An 18,987-nucleotide genomic window follows, 5' to 3' on the forward strand; every position below is an offset into this window, starting at 1 on the left:
GCCCAGAGTATTTATGTGGTTATAAAAGCTTCTCATTAAGGGTAGAATTGTAAGTTTAAGCTAAATTATTTTCAAATTTAGAAAGGGGTCATTCTTTTTTGAACGAACCAAAAAGGAAATAGGTTCACATAAACTGGAACGGAGGAGTATAAGAATTGCTTCTAGAGTTTACTTATCAAAAAAAAGAAAAAACTGCTTTCAGAGTTTGAAGTAGCCTGAGCTTCTCTTTAATTCAATAAACTTGAAGGGCAGGCCTATATGATTCTCTGACAAAAATGATAATTGATGAGCTCTACAAGAGTAGAGTCTGCAGACCAAATAAGTGCACCTTTCTCCAATCTACAAAATCTATAAGTTCTTCATCCATAGTTCCTTTTGCAGCTATCGTAAGTATCTTTTCTCTTTCTGCTTGAGTAGGCCGCTGAAGACGGAATATCCTATCCATCCGACCAGGGCGTTGCAACGCCTCATCGATTTGCTTGAGATTTCTAGTAGTAGCCATCAAGACCACACCATCCTGTTTTTCAAACCTGCAACATAAGATGGTATGAGAGAACAGTAAGAAACTAAACATGAAGATGCATTTATTATTTATTTCAATCAACTTAGATTATGCTTTGACCAATTACAAGGTAACAATGACCTGAAGTATGTCCTAGTTACAATTTACAATATGTGAGAATCCTAGAAGAACAAAATAAACCACAAAACTTATGTCCTTGCTTGCAGCATAAACGTTTTGGATATATTATTTAAAAACTATTACTACAACAAATAAGGAGATCAAAATTTGTTTGTCCTAAGCAAGATCAAGTGTGACAAGTTTATTTCCTGCTGGTATTTCCTTAAATCATAGTGGCACCACTTACAGGCCTGCAAGTTTTGCAGACAATTGAATAGAATTTTTTTTAAAATCCTCTGAGCACCAACAGGGCCATGAATTTACTAATATGAGTGTGGATTAGCCTGATATTCCAAAATATCAAGGAAGCCACAGAATGCATTTCACCGGCACAGAGAAAACAAGGAAGACACAGAATGTATTTTCCAACTAGCTCATGAGGTGAGGGACCACAGACAACACCATTAATCCACGTGAGACTCGACCTGAGTATAAACTGCATTATTATATCTAAAAGTGATGAAGAATGCATTTCACCGGCACAGAGAAAACAAGGAAGACACTAAAGCAGGATGATGATGAAAAAAGAAAAAGAACATTATGTCTTAATATGATGTAATGATAAGAAGACTAGAAAAGGGAGTAATGACCAATGTAAGAACACTCGTTATATGAATTAGAATGTTTACTTCTTATTACAATTTGTTTTAAGGAAATTCAATGGAGAACTTCACATAGCTAGATGAATATTAAAGTTACTTTTACAAGGGCAAGGCATTGTTTCGCTCATCATTGTAGGTTGCTTACTTGGAATACAAAATCTGAACTCCATCTAACTTTTTGGCATGAAATTGGCGAAGATAATCACCCAAGAGAATGGACATACCTCATTGTAGGTGTATGCTGCAAACCTAAACCAAATAGGTTGTCATGTTCCTTCTGTAATGGTTTAAACTTTAAATTATATGGTAGCCACAATTCAATTGGTATCAAAGTGGCAGAGGCCCTACGTTCGAGTCTCACCAGGGCTCAAGAAAAAGAATTAGGTTTGTCGATTAGCATAATTCAAGGAGATTTGATTATCTTTAGGAGATTGTTGATTAACATGATTTCAGGAGAATTAGGTTTGTTACTTTCATTGATTGCTGCACTAAGATGACTTGGGTACATTTGTTAAAAGCCAAAAATGAAGTTTTCTCTTGTTTTTAATCATTTCATAAAACTCAGTAAGATGCCAAAATAAAAATCTTCAGAACTGACAATGGCAACGAATATATGGATAAAAGATTTGGTGCTCATTTGGAATCCAATGGGATCATTCATCAGACTAGTTGTCCTCATACTAGTGCACAAAATGGAGTCACGGAAAGAAAAAATAGGCATTTATTAGAAGTAGCAAGATCTCTTATGTTCACCATGCATCAACCAAAATCTAACTAGGAGGATGCTATTCTGGTGGTTGCCTATCTTATTAACAGAATGCCACTTAAAACCCTCGACTTTCAAAATTCTCTGGAAGCTTTAAAGAGTAAGAATGAATATATTTTTCCTCCAAAGGTGTTTGGGTGTGTTTGCTTTGTCCACACTAGGAATTCTATGAAACTTGATCCTAGAGCTATAAAGTGTTTTTATTGGGTACACTCCCAACACACAAATGTTATCATCCTCTCTCTAGGAGACCTTTCGTTAGCATGGATACAACTTTCGAAAATCTGAGCCCTATTTAAGTATTACATCATCACCTCTTCAGGGGGAGAGCAGCAAGGAGGAAGAGGTGATTCTACCTAGTACCATTATTGGATCTCTTGATGACATTGTCACATGGGAAAGAGAAATTGGAGAAAGAATTCAGGCAGAGACTATTGGGTGTTTGGATAGGCCTGATTTGAAAACTTACTCAAGGAGAAATAAAACCGAATAAGCCATCATGCAATCTACCGAAGCTGAACCTTGTTCTACTGGTGAGCTTGTTGATTAGCATGATTCAAGGAGACTTGATTTAGGAGTGTTGATTAGCATGATTTCAGGAGATTTGATTATATTTAGGAGAACTAATTTTATTCTGATTTTATTTGATTTGATTTGATAGCTGGATTGATTGTATATTAATTAGCATTAGGAGCTTTGTACAAATTACCTTGCTCATGGGATGTAAACATACACATAAATACAATAAGCCTTTTCTTCTTCTCAAAATCTTCAGAGTTATTTACATTTTCTAATGAGTTAGATGTGCCTATTGCTCACAAAAAAGGAGTCGGATATTGCACCACCAAACACCCTTTATCTAATTTTGTCTCCTATAATTCTTTGTCTCCCTTCTATAGAGATTTTGCCTTGTCTATTTCTTCTGTGTCTATTCCCCAGAATTTGAGGGAAGTTTTTGCAGATCCTAAATGGAAGCAAGCAATTACTGAAATAATGAAGGCCTTCTCAAAAAATAAGACTTGGAACTTGTCACTTCACCACCAGACAAGAAGTTGGTTTGCTGCAAATGGGTCTTCATTGTGAAACCCAAAGCCGATGGCTCAATTGAAAGATTTAAAGCAAGATTGGTGGCTAAGGGATTTACTCAGACTTATGGAGGGGAATACCAAGAGACATTTGCTCCTGTTGCTAAGATCAACATTATTAGAATTCTTTTGTCTTGTGCAGCTAATGTTGATTGGGACTTGCAACAGTTTGATGTAAAAAATGCATTTCTTCATGAAGACTTAGCAGAAGAAGTGTATATGGAGATTCCTCCTGGATTTGATATTGCCCAAAGTCAAGGAAAGGTATGCAGATTGAAGAAAGTCTTATACGGACTGAAGCAATCCCCCATCGCTTGGTTTGACAGATTCAGCAAAGCAATGATCTCTTTCGGGGTGATAGGGAAGCTAGTTTCAGGACATCAAAATGCTTTCATCAAATCAAGGAAGATCACTAATGCAGCTCTAATAGCCAATGAAATATTAGGTTGGAAGATGAAGTTTGGGCAACCTGGTCTACTTTTCAAACTTGACATTGAAAAGGCATTTGACCAACTCAATTGGGCGTACTTGATTAATATATCAGGAAGATGAGATTTGGAGAACGCTGGATTAGATGGATTAAATTTTGTATTACCACAGTGAAGTACTCAATTCTAATCAATGGTGGACCTGTTGGGTTTTTCTCTCCCCAAAAAGGCCTCAGACAGGGAGATCCACTGTCACCTTTTTTGTTCATTCTTGCTATGGAAGGCCTAAGCAAAATGTTAGACAAAGCTAACCAGCTCCATTGGCTAGAGGGTTTTAAGGTGGGCAATGAAGAGGGCAATTCTGTGATACTGTCGCATCTGCTATATGCAGACGACACTCTGATTTTTTGCGGAGCTGAAAAATCACAAGTTCTATATCATAATCTCACGCTGATGATCTTTGAAGCTATTTCAGGCCTACACATGAACATGCTGAAAAGCACCATCTATCCGGTTAATACAGTCCCAAATCCGGATGAGCTTGCAGAGGTTATGTACTGTAAAGTAGGATCTTTCCCTACATCATATCTGGGGCTCCCATTGGGAGCTAGATACAAGTCTCAAGGTATCTGGAATGGAGTGATTGAAAATTTGAAAGGAAACTGCCTTCCTGGAAAATGCAATACCTATCATTTGGAGGCAGACTTACACTCATCAATAATGTGCTAGATAGTATACCAACATATTTCATGTCCTTATTCCCAATCCCAGCTAAGGTACAAAGGAAACTTGATCAATTAAGAAGAGATATTTTATAGGAAGGCAACAGTAACACTCACAAGTTCCATCTAGTTAAATGGTCAAGAGTTATTCTTCCTAAGAACCATGGAGGGCTAGGAATAAAGGATCTTGCGTTGCATAATAAGAGTTTATTGATGAAATGGCATTGGAGGTACAACATGGAAAGTTCGGGGCTATGGAAAACAGTAATTCAAGCAAAGTATGGGGTGGCAAACAACTGGTGCACTAGGCAGGGGAGAGCTCCACATGGTTCAGGCCCCGGAAACACATTTCAAAGCTTTGGGGAGAATTCAAGCCAAGTCATCACTCAAGCTAGGGAACGAGGCTCATATATCTTTCTGGAAAGATAAATGGCTAGGAACAGAGACCTTGAAAGATGAATTTCCAGCTTTATTTTTACTTGCTAGTAATAAAGATGCAACTATCTCACATGTTTGGCAAAATAGTGCTTGGGCTCCACATTTCAAAAGGGACATCCAAGATTGGGAGTTGGATGATCTGTTGGGTTTGCTCAATAAATTATCAGGTGCTAATGTCAATTCCCAGGTGCAGGATAGGTTGGAATGGGGTGAATCAAAAGAGAGAACCTATACTGTCAAAAGAGGATATGACAATCTATGCTCTAACTAGGAATTGATCAACAAATGGCCTTGGAAGCTTATATGGAAAACCAAACTACCTACAAAAGTAGGTGGCTTTATGTGGACAACATTGTATGAAGCTTGTCTTACTCAAGACAATCTTAGCAGAAGGAGTATACCGATTGTGAATAGATGTTATATGTGCCAGATGGAATCTGAGAGTGTGAGGCATCTTTTTTTGCATTGTTCAGTAGCAACTGATATTTGGAGTATGTTTTTATCAGTTTTTGGACTTGCGTGGGTTATGCCAAATAGTGTCAAGGAAGCTTATAAGAGTTGGTGTTCTTGGAGAGTTGGGAAATCCATCAAAAAGACTTGGTCCATGGTACTTGGTGCTATTTTGTGGAGTATTTGGAATGAAAGGAACCGTAGATGTTTTGATGGGATTTCAACTCCCAACCACACTCTTAAAGCCACTTGTTTAATTAACTTATTTAGTTGATTCAATTAGGCCCCTGTAACTAGTGTTGAACTATTTCTGGATTTTGTCTGCTCCTTAGTTGTCCTGTAAGTTTTTGTAAGTTTTTTTGTATATGAGCAGACATTACCTTTATGTTGTAATTTTTGCTATGCATCTCCTTGATGCCATTTAATGAAATTCCCTTACTTCATCAAAAAAAAATGATCTCTTTCGGTTACCAACAAAGCAATATTGATCACTTCATCAAACGGGTAAACTCACTCTTCTCATATTTTATGTTGATAGCATAATAATGACAGAAAATGACAAAGAGGAAATGGACCAATTGAAGAAATTTTTGGCATGAATTTGAGATCAAGGGTTAAGGAAATTGTAGTCTTTCTTGGGAATTGAGGTTGCTAGATCAAAAAGAGGAATCTTTATTTCCCAAATGGAAGTATATTCTGGATCTCTTGAAAGAAACTGCTATGACAAGTTGCAGATCCGCGGAATCGCCCATCGAAAGCAATCACAAGTTACAAAGCGGAGCTAGAGAGTCAGTTGATAAGGAAAGATATTAGAGGTTGGTTGGAAGACTCATTTATCTCTCTCACACTAGACCAGACATAACATATTCAGTTAGCCTGGTGAGTCACTTCAAGCATGATCCCTGAGATCCTCACATGCAAGTTGTCTTTTACATTTTGCAGTATCTGAAGTCGGCTCCCGGGAAAGGTCTACTTTTCTCCAGACATGATCACCTCCAAATAGAAACCTTTACAGACGTGGATTGGGCTGGATCTCTAGATGACAGAAGATTTAAATCTGGTTATTGTATGCTTGTAGGAGGAAACTTGGTTACTTGGAGAAGTAAGAAGCAAAATGTAGTTGCTAGATCAAGTGCAGAGGCAGAATACAGAGCAATGGCCTAGGGTGTTTGAGAACTGCTTTGGCTACAAAAGCTATTAGAGGAATTGAGACTGTCTGAAAAAGGAAAACATTCCTTGTAATCTAACAATAAGGCTGCCATCAGCTCATAACCTAGTCCAGTATGACCGAACAAAGCATGTGAAAATTGACTGACACTTCATCAAAGAAAAAGTTATAACTGGTGTCTTGAGTTTGTTTCATGTGTCATCGGAAAAACAGTACCAAAGGTCTCAACAAGCGAACTTTCCATACATTGAGTTGCAAGTTGGGCATGTGCGACATATTTGGACTGATGTACTTTCAAGGTTTTGCACCTCTCAAGTACAAAGAAGAGAGAAAAACAAAAGCACCCCGCTAAAGTTTTTCACAAAACTAGCGAAAGCGTTCTTCAAACTCACGTTAGAAGAATGTAAGATGGAAATAAACCTCACCCACACGTTCCCCAATCCCGCAAGATTGCAAGAAGCGTTGAATAAAGGAAGAACAATGAAATAAAAAGTAAATCACGTTTTTGAAGCAATAGCTTAGAAAAACTAATCACCAATGTTTATTTTCAGCATATTAAGCCCTTTAAATAGGCCTTACAATGAGTAAAATTGGTAAGGTTAAGGAAAACTAATCCTAATTAGACTAGAATAAGAATAAGGCTAAGAAAATCTATCCTAACTAAAATAGGAAAAAGAATTCTAGTAAGAATGGGATACCAACTAACAATTCTAGTTTGACTAGAACTACAAATATAATCCTACTAAAACAAGAATTAAATTACTAGGAAATAAGAAATAACAAATCTTAATCTTTAAGGAAAAGAAATCCTAATCTTGGATGGATTCTTCGCTTCTTGAATTTCATGAATTTTTAGCATTCTTGATCTTGCATCATTCTCCCCTGGTTGAAAAAGACTCGTCCTCGAGTCTAACAGCTTCCATAGATGGCGCAAGATTTGCTATAGTAAGAACGGAGACCCAAGGGGAAAAAATGGGGACCCAATGCTCACCAGGTTTTAAGTTACATTTTGCTAGTTTATCATAGAGCTTCTTCACGTTATAAGCAAATTTGGCATATGGTCGAACTAAACCCCACTTTCTATGTTTCAACTTTCTACCAAGTCTTCTCCATGTAATCTTTCAATATGGACTCTCAAACTTCAACTTACGATATGAAGTTATTGGTATAGACTTAACTAACTCCATGTCTAGCTTTGAGTTAAGCATGGAGATCAACGCTCTTCTTGGGAATGCATCAATTGCATCGCTCATACACCAACAGACACTTTGATGATAGTCATATATACTTATGACGTTAAGACATCTTGTCTCTCCAATATCTGGTCTCAAACTCTCCATTACCCACTCCTTTATAGGTAATTTTTCCTCTTGTTCTAGCATATTTCTATGAACTTTAGAATTAACGCAATATGTTGCCTTGTTTGGATTGATTGAGTCAACAATCAAGTCAATATTGTGTTGAGCATCTCTGGACGGTGAAAAGTCAACAACACATATGGCTGGATAATCCAATGGATCGTCATAAAACTTTGGTGGTAATTCCTCAAGTTTTGGATCTAATGCATATTCCTCGTCTCTTTGATATTGGTCTTTATCAGCTTTGTCTTCTTCACGCCCCTGATTATCTGAATATTTATCATAATGGGCATAGTGCCTTGGTTCTCTTGTGCCTTGGTCAGCTTCAACCTCTTCAGTTGTTTGTGAATGAATTGGTGGATATAGAAGTGGTAGATGTGGCGGTTGTAGGCGTTGTGGCGGAGTTGGTAGTTGATATTGAAACACCAAACCTTCAACTAATTTAGTCAGATTCTCCATTGATTCCTTCAAGTTATTTAGCTGCACTTTAATTTCTTCGTTGTCTCGTTCAAGGATTCTAATTCTTAATTTATGAACTTGTAATTGAAGATCCATTGAAGAGGATCTTGAAAAGGATCCTGAACTTGGTATTTTCTTGTTTGGTGACACGATGAATAAAGTAGCAAATCAAGAATTCGGACCTGGAACATGAGCTCTGATACCAAATTGATGTACTTTCAAGGTTTTGCACCTCTCAAGTACAAAGAAAAGAGAAAAACAAAAGCACCCCGCTAAAGTTTTTCACAAAACTAGCGAAAGCGTTCTTCAAACTCACGTTAGAAGAATGTAAGATGGAAATAAACCTCACCCACACGTTCCCCAATCCCGCAAGATTGCAAGAAGCGTTGAATAAAGGAAGAACAATGAAATAAAAAGTAAATCACGTTTTTGAAGCTATAGCTTAGAAAAACTAATCACCAATGTTTATTTTCAGCATATTAAGCCCTTTAAATAGGCCTTACAATGAGTAAAATTGGTAAGGTTAAGGAAAACTAATCCTAATTAGACTAGTATAAGAATAAGGCTAAGAAAATCTATCCTAACTAAAATAGGAAAAAGAATTCTAGTAAGAATGGGATACCAACTAACAATTCTAGTTTGACTAGAACTACAACTATAATCCTACTAAAACAAGAATTAAATTACTAGGAAATAAGAAATAACAAATCTTAATCTTTAAGGAAAAGAAATCCTAATCTTGGATGGATTCTTCGCTTCTTGAATTTCATGAATTTTTAGCATTCTTGATCTTGCATCATGGACCAACTTGAGGGAGAGTGTTAATTAGCATGATTCAAGAAGATTTAATTATATTTCGAAGATTGTTGATTAGCATGATTTCAGGAGATTTGATTTGATAGCTGCATTGATTGTATAGATTTATTTTATTTCCTTAATAAGCATTAGGAGCTTTGTATAAATTCACTTGCTCATGTGATATAAACACATACAGAAATACAAGAAACATTTTCTTATTCTCAAAATCTACAAGGTTCGCACATGAGAAACCGTATGGCAAGCCTAATATAAACAAATTAATTTTTTTAATATTTTAAAATGTTATATGAGATGGTAGATACAACTCAACAATGTAAAAGAAGATAAAGTTGAAAATTTAGAACAATTACAAAATAATAAAAGCTCTTCCTAGAAGAATTGACAGCTAGTAAATCATATCCACCCCTATTTTCCGTATGACGGCCGAGAAATCTCCTATGGACGGCTACCCCAACATCAGTTGACCCACAAGTTTAAAACTCGAGGAAGTATGGCTCCCCTTACCCTGCTCCCACTTGAATGTTAGGCTCCTCGTGAAGATAACGTGTGCTCTATCCACACATACAATATTGCGTCTTACCACTGAATCAAAGCCCTGGGTGCTCATATTAGCCCTACCTTCTCCCCTCCACAAGACCACAACAAAAGTAGACATAACTATTATATAAGAAGAGCTGGGTAACTCAACAATAGCTATATGATGCCATTTGCCTGAGGTATGATTTACATCAACATGATGCTTGTCTGTTGCTGCAATATCTAAACTTTTTAAAAACATGAGAATACACTTACCCATCAAGTTCCACCAAGAGTTGATTGATGAAGGCTTCATGGTCCTGCTTTTTAGTGTGGATAAACTTCCCTCTGACTCCAGCAAAGAGGTCAAAATCCTCCACAAATATGATTACAGGGGCCTGAACAGGATAATGAAGTAAGCAGATATCACCACAGAAAAACAGCTCTGAAGAATGCACCAGATGTGTTCCTTGAAATCATACTCTATATTACTCCTCCAGCAGTGTTGGCTTTTCACTCAGTCAGTCAAGTAAAAATCATAAGATTAAGCCACAAAAAGGTTCCACCCCGGTAAGCTTTTGCAAACTTTCTTATTATCTCTTGCATAATATTAATAATGAGTTGCAGTTCAAGATAAGCCATGTTTTACTTGATTTCCGTTCAATGAAAACATGCACACAAACAAAATCAATCAGCTTTTGTCAGTTCGTGCAAAGAGAGATGTGTCTTTATTCATTATCCGTGCTATATCAGCAGCCAATTTCAACAAGACCCTTTTCTTTTTCTTTTTTAGAATAACGGCAAGAAGTTGCAGATGGACACCATAACCAGGTATTTGGAAATTGTTAGGAGAGGCAATACACAAAGAAACCAGACTGACCAGATCACGTGCTGTTTGAAACAGCTCTCTAACATTTGATGCACTTTGGCCAACCCATAAACCAGCCTCTAACTGCTGGGCTTTAACTTCAACAAGAGGCACCTTAGCTTCTGCTGCAATTGCTAGTGCTAGGGATGTCTTTCCAGTTCCTCTCTCCCCTACAATAAGAACTCCCTGTCATATCACACATGAAATAGAACTTAGTGCAAGCATAAAGCATCGTTTTAGCTTTAACATGTGTTGTGGATACGCATCCATATTCACCCACGCATACACAAACAATGCTACAGTGGTTTTTTGTGATTGGGATGATGTGCTGGTAATTATATCAATACATCCCACAACATGATATGGTGGTAACCTTTTACAAGAACCATTGTTAATCGTACAGAAGATTGGCCATATATTACTCATTATGGTACAATATAGCAATAACATGACGTTCATCGACGTAATTAGATCACTTTGACAAACTCTGCAAGTTCTTTCGTTCTTTTTACTTTATTAAAAATGAGGATTGCCAAAAGAATGTCCTGTAAAATTGGTGCACAATAACCAAATTCAATTCTGAAATTAGATGCTTTTTGTTCTCTCCTTTTTCTGTTTGTCCTAGAAGTAGCAAAAGTTACCAAATGTCAACAATTTTATGACAACTGTAACATGGCCAAGCTTATGGAGGCTTACAAGATCTTGCCAAGAAGACTTGAAGGCTCACAATAGGCTAAATTAGAGATTCAAGTGGTGGATTTGCAAGAAATGGCTCAATTGCTTGCTCTAGCCGGCTTAATTACACACTTTAGTCATAATTTAGTTAAGTAGTGGCTAATTTTATAATTAGGAGCTAGCTATTATAAGGAGTAGCTCAGCCCTCATTTCTCCTTAGATTGGATGATGAAAGAAATGATGTCTCTTTATTTCCTTTTCCGTATTTATGCTTATCTTAATTTCTTTCTTTAATTTGAGGATATTAAGTTTTAGCTTGTGAGCGATTAGTTTTGTGAGAGATTTATGGTGATTGGTGAAAACCCCAATGTTGCCTTTTGACTTGCCCTTGGATTTGCAAGAGGAAGCATTTTTCTTCAGGATCCAAATTGCCTAGGTGTTTGTTCTTGATTCTGATAGAAAATAATTAGGAATCTTCTCATCTAATCATTGTCTGTTACTTCATTGCTTGCTTGTGTCGATCTTGTATCCTTATTTTCTTTCCTGTTTTTCATATCCATGTTCTTGACATAGATTCATATCATCTTGATACCAAGATGATAACAAACAAGGACGGAAACATGGATAAGGAAATTCAACAAGGAATCAAATATAGAAGTTAATTAGGATCTAGAATTAATTAGACGAAAGAAAGCCTAATCAACTCAAAGAACAATTAATGAAGCACCTAAACTATGGAAATCCTCAAGAGATCAGGACTCTTGCAAATTCCTGGACAAAGTTAATCAAGCAGTGCATTAATTCACTACTAAACACTCACAATCTACACATTAATTAAGCTCAAATTGAAGGAAACAATTAAGATAAATATAAATGCATAAATACAGAAATACATAAAAGGAAATAAAGAGACATCATGTCTCTCATCATCAAAGTCTAAAGGAGAAATGATGGCTATGCTACTATGATAGTAGCTAGCTCCTAATTATAAAATTAGCCACTACATAACTAAACAATGGCTAGAGTGTGCAATAAGCTGGCTAGAGCATGCAATTGGGCCATTTCTCGCAACTCCTGCAATTGAGAACTTTAGCCTATTTTGAGCCTTAAAGTCTCGGCAAAAAACAAAACAAAACCAAAAAAGATCATCACTTCATTTGATTGGACAGAAAATTGAATCTGGATGCATTGTCACAAGGTTTGTCAACAAAAGACTAGTTGGCAGATGTTTTCACAAAATCACTCTGAGGGTCCAGAATTAACATCATTTGTGGCAACCTAGGAGTATACGATATGTAAGCCCCAGCTTGAGAGAGTGTTAAATATGTCAAATACAGATACAATGTAAATATGGAAAGAATCCCAAATCCCTGTAATTAAGTTATTAGGAGATTTTGTAGGAAATAATTATTTTCTTTGCTTTTTCTGTTTCTTGTAAAGATTATTTAAACCCAATAGTTTGAGTGAATAATCAAGCAATCTATTTCCCAAATTCTCTTCTCTTCTTGTTTCACAGTGTCATTCTTTTCGGGACGGAGTAAAAAGGAAATACCATCACATAAATTAGGACAGAGAGACTATGCATTGTTACTCTTAAAATCGGAATTACTCTTTTCCAGTATGTGATTACACTACTAACGTAAGAGAGCCTGAGATAGCCACACCAGTCAGGAACAACCAAAACCAACAACTGGGCCAAGGAAGAATTTTACCTATCCATCTTCTTGTTTCGTCTTTGATGTCACTTATGAGCCTATTGCATTAGTTGTAACATAATACATCAAGACTTAAAGGATGAATTGGAGTCAAAAAGTGATATATCGGAGATCTACACCAATTTGCAGTTAACTTGATGTCAAGTTAACACGTGACTTTGACTCTGCACATAGAAAGCCACTGAACTTAACTGAATACACAAATTGACTTCAAAATACAGCAAGAACCATTCTTGTAGGACCAGAGAGATTATGATTATTGTTGAGAGAACCATAACATCTATAATATATTAAAACCACGAAGCCCTTAGCGAAATGTCATTCGCATTTTTTACCCCTTGAAAATAGACTTTACATTAGACAAAATTGTAATGTAACTATTTTCCTAGTATTTAGGACTTTGAAATCTACTAAAATTTTGGCTATAAAAACTCTTATTTAGAAATTTAAAATAAAATAAATTTTTTACTTATAAAACTTTTCCTTATTTAGATTGTATAAAGTAACTAACCTTTTTCCTATATGTATGTGATAAAGTGTATATAAAAAGAACATGCAAAAGCTTTGTATTCTGCTTTCTTCCTCGAACTTAATTTTCATGAAGAGAGCATATAAACTTACTGTGGATATATGGAGGTGTATGTAGGATATCGCAAAACCATCTTAAACAACATTCTCTTATCTTCTTATCAGCTATGTGTACTACTTACAATATAACTGAGTAGTTATGATCTGAAGGGTTTCGAACTTCCCAACTCTAACACTGCTACAACAGATGATGGACTTCCCAACCCTCTTCTTCTTCCTAAGACTCCACCACCCCCACCAAGATATGCTTCCCGCGTCCAAACCCCAGTAAAGTCTGTCGGCATCTGACATCTCACGCGCCCTCACACGCCGTTAACGCGCCGGATTTTCCGGCGAGATCTAGCCACGCGCCGGCGCGTGTGGCATCTTCCAGTGACTTTTTCAATTTTCTTTCTTCTGACAACCTCTTCTCGAGGCTTTTCCGAGCCTTCCCGTCTCAGCTTCACCAAAATCTGAAGACTTTTTCTTTTTTCCGGCCATTAAACACCAGAATCCGGCGTCTGTTTCCGTTGTTCAGTACCAGAAAAGCTCTTCCCTTCCTATGTTCTGTTTTCCACCCACTGTGACTATTGATTTTTCTAACCTTTGAGGTTTTTCCGGTCGTTTCTCACCTCATTTTTTGGGACAGTCACATCTAGAATATGATGGATTCTACAGAGAGAAACTCTTACTTCTCTCTAGAATCTAGAAAATTGTAAAACATGTCCTTCATCAAAGCTGTCTCTTGGCCAACCCTAGAACTTGGGGGAAGATGCCATCAAAAGCTTGACGTAGGGCAAGAGCCGCATTTCTCGCTATCTGAGGAGCACACTCTCATGCGCAAGGGCTTCTTGAGATCTTGTCTGATTGGGTCTTTCTCCAAATGGGTTGGTTCTCCAGAGGCTGTTAGGAACTGGGCAGCAGGGGCATGGAACGTCAAGGACGGGCTGAAAATATCGCAACTGGGGGACACACAATATCTCTTTCGCTTTGTCGACGAGTCTCAAGCTTCCGAAATTCTTGTAAGAGGAAATAGGTGGTTCGATGGGAACTTCTTAAAGCTAGACAGATGGGTGGAGCACGATGGGTGTCTAAACCCTCGTTTCACCGGCGAATCATTGGTGGTCAACATGGTGGGTCTCCCGGTGCATCTTTGGTGTCTTGAATTATTCAAGAAGATTGGGGATATCTGTGGGGTTTTATTGATGTCGCTTGCAGCTTACACGATCTCTCGCGAGTGAGTATTGTGGTGAGGAAAGGGGGCAAAATCCCTGTCTCCACTGTGGTGGAAGATGGCTACTTGAGTTACAGGGTTTGGTTGAGTCCTGAATTTCGCTCTATCTTTATGCCTGAGATAGTGGCGGAAGAAAAGGGAAGGTCAAATAGAATGGAGGGGTGGGGAAACTAGTCTCTGAGGAGAGGGGAGGGCTCACCGGATCAATGGACTAAGCCGGAGTCAGACATTAGATCGAGAAGAGACGGGAGGTTTGATTTTGGGAGAAGAAGACAAAATTTCAACAGGAGGAAAAGACGTGAATGGGTTATTGATGCGGGCTGGAAAGACAGAATGGGCCGGTCCTCTTCTAATTATCCTAGGGCCAGGCAAGATTTCAGCAAGTATAGGCCTGGCCTCCTCACATGGGCCCAGTAACTTTTCCCAATTCTATTAGAATTGATCCTAAGGGGCCCAGATTGTTTCAAGTTGCGTCTGATAAGGCTCCTAAGTATATGGGAACAGTCGTTCTTCCTTCTTCTTCTGTCAATGGTGCTACACACAGTGGTATTTCTTCACCGAGCTCTAGTGCCCTGCGCCCCTCTTCGATGGCCGCTGCTTCAGGGGCAGCACCGGCTATAGATGGTGATGTTATTCCACGGCCTCCTGCCTCTGATGGGCCCAACTCGATCGCTCCCTCAGTTGCTCCTGGGCTTAGTTGTATTGAGGCTACACTTCAAGCTTCTTCTTCTTCTGGGAAGATTGTTGAGCATGCACCAACTGATGTTAGTGTCGGACCAGTACTCCCAGTTAAGATGCCGCCAAGAGTTCCATGTTTTCCTCCTTCAGGCTACCCTACTGGTGTTTCTGGTCATTCCTATAACAGCGGGGTGCTTAATTCAGAGGTTGATACCCCTCAAGGAAATGGTGAGATCCTTTCGGTACCTAAAGTTCCTATTGCTAGCAATGATATGGTCATGTATTCCTCCGGAAGGAGCAAGGAAAGGGTTCATATATAAGACGCCTGTCCAATTTCGTCACGGATGGGAGGAGGGGATATGTCTTTCTGGATAGAGGATAAACTATGGGTGTTAATCGGGCCGCGCTGACCCGTTTTTCAGCCCGCTTCAACCTGGATCAGCCCGCTACTCTTCATCAATGGACGGGTTGGGACAGGTTGTTTAGGGGGACGGGTTGTGGACGTTCACGTTTAGCTTAACAGTCGCCCTAACCCGTTGAACCCGAAATGTCTTAACGGGCTGAACACGGGTTGCAGCACGTTAGCAACCCAGTTACCGTTGGAATTTTATTTTTTTTAATTTAATTGGACCGTGGAACGACCAGAAATTGCAAAAGTGGCCAATTTCGCCCCCCCCCCCCACAATTAAAAATATAGCCCTCCCACCCTAATAATTGCAAAATTACTTTTTTAACCTTTTAAAATCTATAGATAGCCCCTTCTTCTTCATTTTTTCTCACAATTCACTCTCTTACTACTCTAATTCTCTCTCAAGTCTCAAGTCTCTCTTGATATTATAGTTCTTAAATTCTCAAATCTCAAATTCCCAATTATTTATTATTTCAAGTTTCATCAATTATTTAGTTTAGCCATTACAAAATTATTATTATCAAATATCAATTATTCAAGTGAAGTGTGGTATCAATTATCAAGTATTCAAGTATTATCAACTATCAAGTTTCGGTCTATCAATTGAAGTTTGAATTTTGATATCAAAAATTCAAAATTAGTGCGGCATAAGGAATCCCGGTACACTCGTTCCATCTCTTTCTCTTATTTGGTGTACACTTATTTTATTATTTAGAATTATTAATTTAGTTTCTTAATTTAATTTCTTACTTTAATTTATATAATGGATTTACTTAGAGCGGCCAAAAAAGCGTGCACTAGTAGAGGTGGTAGTAAGAAAACTTCAAAAAGAACAAGAGGTGGTGTTGGTTCTTCTAGTAGCTTTACACATATTTCTGAAAGTTCACCTGAAAATTTAAATGTAGATTATGAGCGAATGCAAGAAAATTATGGTGTAGATGATGATTTAGATGCTTTGTTAGATGATATTCAATCACCCGATAATCTTGAAACACCACCACCTACACCTGGTAATGCTAGTCAAACTCAAAATGTTAGGAGTGCAACAAGTAGGCCTCCTCTCCCTATTAAGAAGAATCGACGATTAAGAAGCAAGTGTTGGATGTTTTTTGAAAGACTAGAAGATCAAAAATATTATGTAAAATGTAAAATTTGTAGTGAACATTATAAACATGAGCCCGGTAAAGGAGCAGGAACGGGTCAACTTCGTAGGCATATGGAAGAGAAACACCCTCTTGATTGGGGAGTAGATGAGTTATCTGGGCAACAAAGACTTAACCTGAGTACTGGTGGGTTATTTGGGAAATACGATATTAAGAAAGATCGGGAAGAATTAGTAAAATGATTGTTTTAGGTTGTTTACCTTTTAGTTTTGCTTCTTCACCGTATTTTGTTACTTATATTCAAAGAATTTATAACCCTATGTTTAAAAGTATTCCTAGAAGTACTTATAGAGCTGATATCTTTAGGCTTTTTGGACAATATCAGACATATATACGTTATTTGTTCGCAAGTCTTCCTTGTAAAGTTTCTCTTACTTCTGATATTGGTCGTGCTGTGAATGGAAATGATTATTTGACTGTTACATGTCATTGGATAGATGATAATTTTTGTATGAAAAACGTATTATTGCTTTTAAATATGATGAAGATCAAAGTCATATTGGTGCATTTATAAGTAATACTATACATGAAGTTGCTATATTTTATAATCTTGCAGAAAAAGTTGTGTATGACATTTGATAATGCTTCAAACAACACTGCTGCTATTACAATATTAAAATTGCATCTACACCCACCAATTCCTGAAATATTTCATATTAGATGTGCATGTCATATTTATAACTTGATTGTGAAGAGTGGCCTTGAATTATTTAGAGATGAAATTACTTTAGTTAGGAGAGCTGTTGGTGTAATTCAAGGAAATAATAGAAGTGCTAGATTAAATGCATTTAAGGAAAAATGTGTACACTATGGACTAAAACCAAAGACTCATGCCTGAAGAAATAGTTACTAGGTGGAATTATACTTATTTGTTCTTAAGATGTTATAAATATAGAATGCCTATAACTGAAGTTGCTAATTCTCATTGTACTGATCCTAACCGTTTGTTAACATCTAGAACTTGGGAAGTCATTCATGATGTTATACAATTTTTACAAAAATTTTATGTGGCTACACTTGAGTTTTCTGGAGCTTATTATCCTACCATTTCAAATGGTTTAGTTCATATTGCTGAAATTTCTCTTTTACTACATAATTTGAAGCAGAAAGAAGGATATGCTACTGTTGTTGAATCTATGCTAGATAAGTTTAAAAAGTATTTCTACCCAATTCCCTATATTTACCTAATTGGTGCTATTTTAAACCCTACTGTCAAAATGATAAAGTGTCGCCAATTAATTAGAGCTTTATATACTTATATGGATATTGGCCCAACTGAAACTCCTGATATTGACACTTGTATTTCTGAGCTACACACACATTTACAAACTTTATATAATTATTATGCTAACATTGTTGATGCTTCTTCGGTTGTAGATGCAAATATTCCTTCAACTAATCCTTCAACATCTGGAACAACTATGGATGATGATGATTGTGTTCAAGATTATCAGATTTGGTCTACACTAGGAGAGCATCAACAAACCAGTAGCAGGAATATTGATGAACTACAATTCTACTTGCAAAAGTCACCAGGGGCCCTCACAAAGGATTTTCTACCGCTGGGTTGGTGGAGGAGCAACTCAAATCAATTTCCTGTTCTTTCGGCCATGGCTCGAGACGTGCTAAATGTGCCGATTTCAACAGTCGCATCAGAGAGCGCATTTAGCCAAGCAAGGCAGCAGCTAGGAGATACCCGTCATTCATTGGGCAGCAACGCTTTGGAAATTCTAGTGTGCTTCAGAGATTGGATAAGATCAGAACGGCGAAATCAAGGGCGTGACGAGGTAGACGGAGAGGATGACCAAGAAATTGGAGATATAATGGTTTATGGTTCCAATTCAACCAATGCCGGAAACCAAGAACCTCATGTTGACATGGAAGAACTTATAAAAATGATGCAAAGCATGTGATGTACTATTTCTTATTTTTTATAAATTATTGTAAACTTTTAAGTTTTAATTTGCAAGTTCAAAAATTCAAAAATAAAAAAATAAAAAAAGAACTTGCAAATTAATTTGAAGTATTAAAAATATAAATGAAAGCCTTCGGAGTTTGTTCCTTACATTGCCTATTCTTATACTCTTATTAAATAATTTTTTGTAGCCACTTACTTTCTAATTTCAATTTTATAATTTTAAAATACAAATTTCAAATTTAAAACTTTAAACTTCAAAGTTTAATT

The 18,987-nt window shown here is 37.2% G+C and overlaps 1 protein-coding gene across 2 annotated transcripts in view; it reads right to left on the reverse strand.

Annotated features, from left to right (window-relative positions):
• LOC104220734 (probable inactive ATP-dependent zinc metalloprotease FTSHI 5, chloroplastic) overlaps positions 1-18,987 on the reverse strand; it is a 70,220-nt gene that overhangs the window by 27,898 nt on the left and 23,335 nt on the right. For both annotated transcript variants that reach the window (XR_011406781.1, XM_070172024.1), the window contains exons 8-10: positions 10,374-10,547; positions 9,770-9,891; positions 329-530 (exon numbers count right to left, since the gene is read on the reverse strand). Coding sequence is in view for 1 of the 2 variants with exons in the window: in XM_070172024.1 (XP_070028125.1) it covers positions 329-530; positions 9,770-9,891; positions 10,374-10,547 (498 nt within the window). In the remaining variant the exon portion in view is untranslated. The remainder of the gene's footprint in view (positions 1-328; positions 531-9,769; positions 9,892-10,373; positions 10,548-18,987) is intronic.

This window comes from Nicotiana sylvestris, chromosome 4 (genome assembly GCF_000393655.2).
Source record: "Nicotiana sylvestris chromosome 4, ASM39365v2, whole genome shotgun sequence".
In the NCBI taxonomy this organism is placed as follows: Eukaryota; Viridiplantae; Streptophyta; class Magnoliopsida; order Solanales; family Solanaceae; genus Nicotiana; species Nicotiana sylvestris.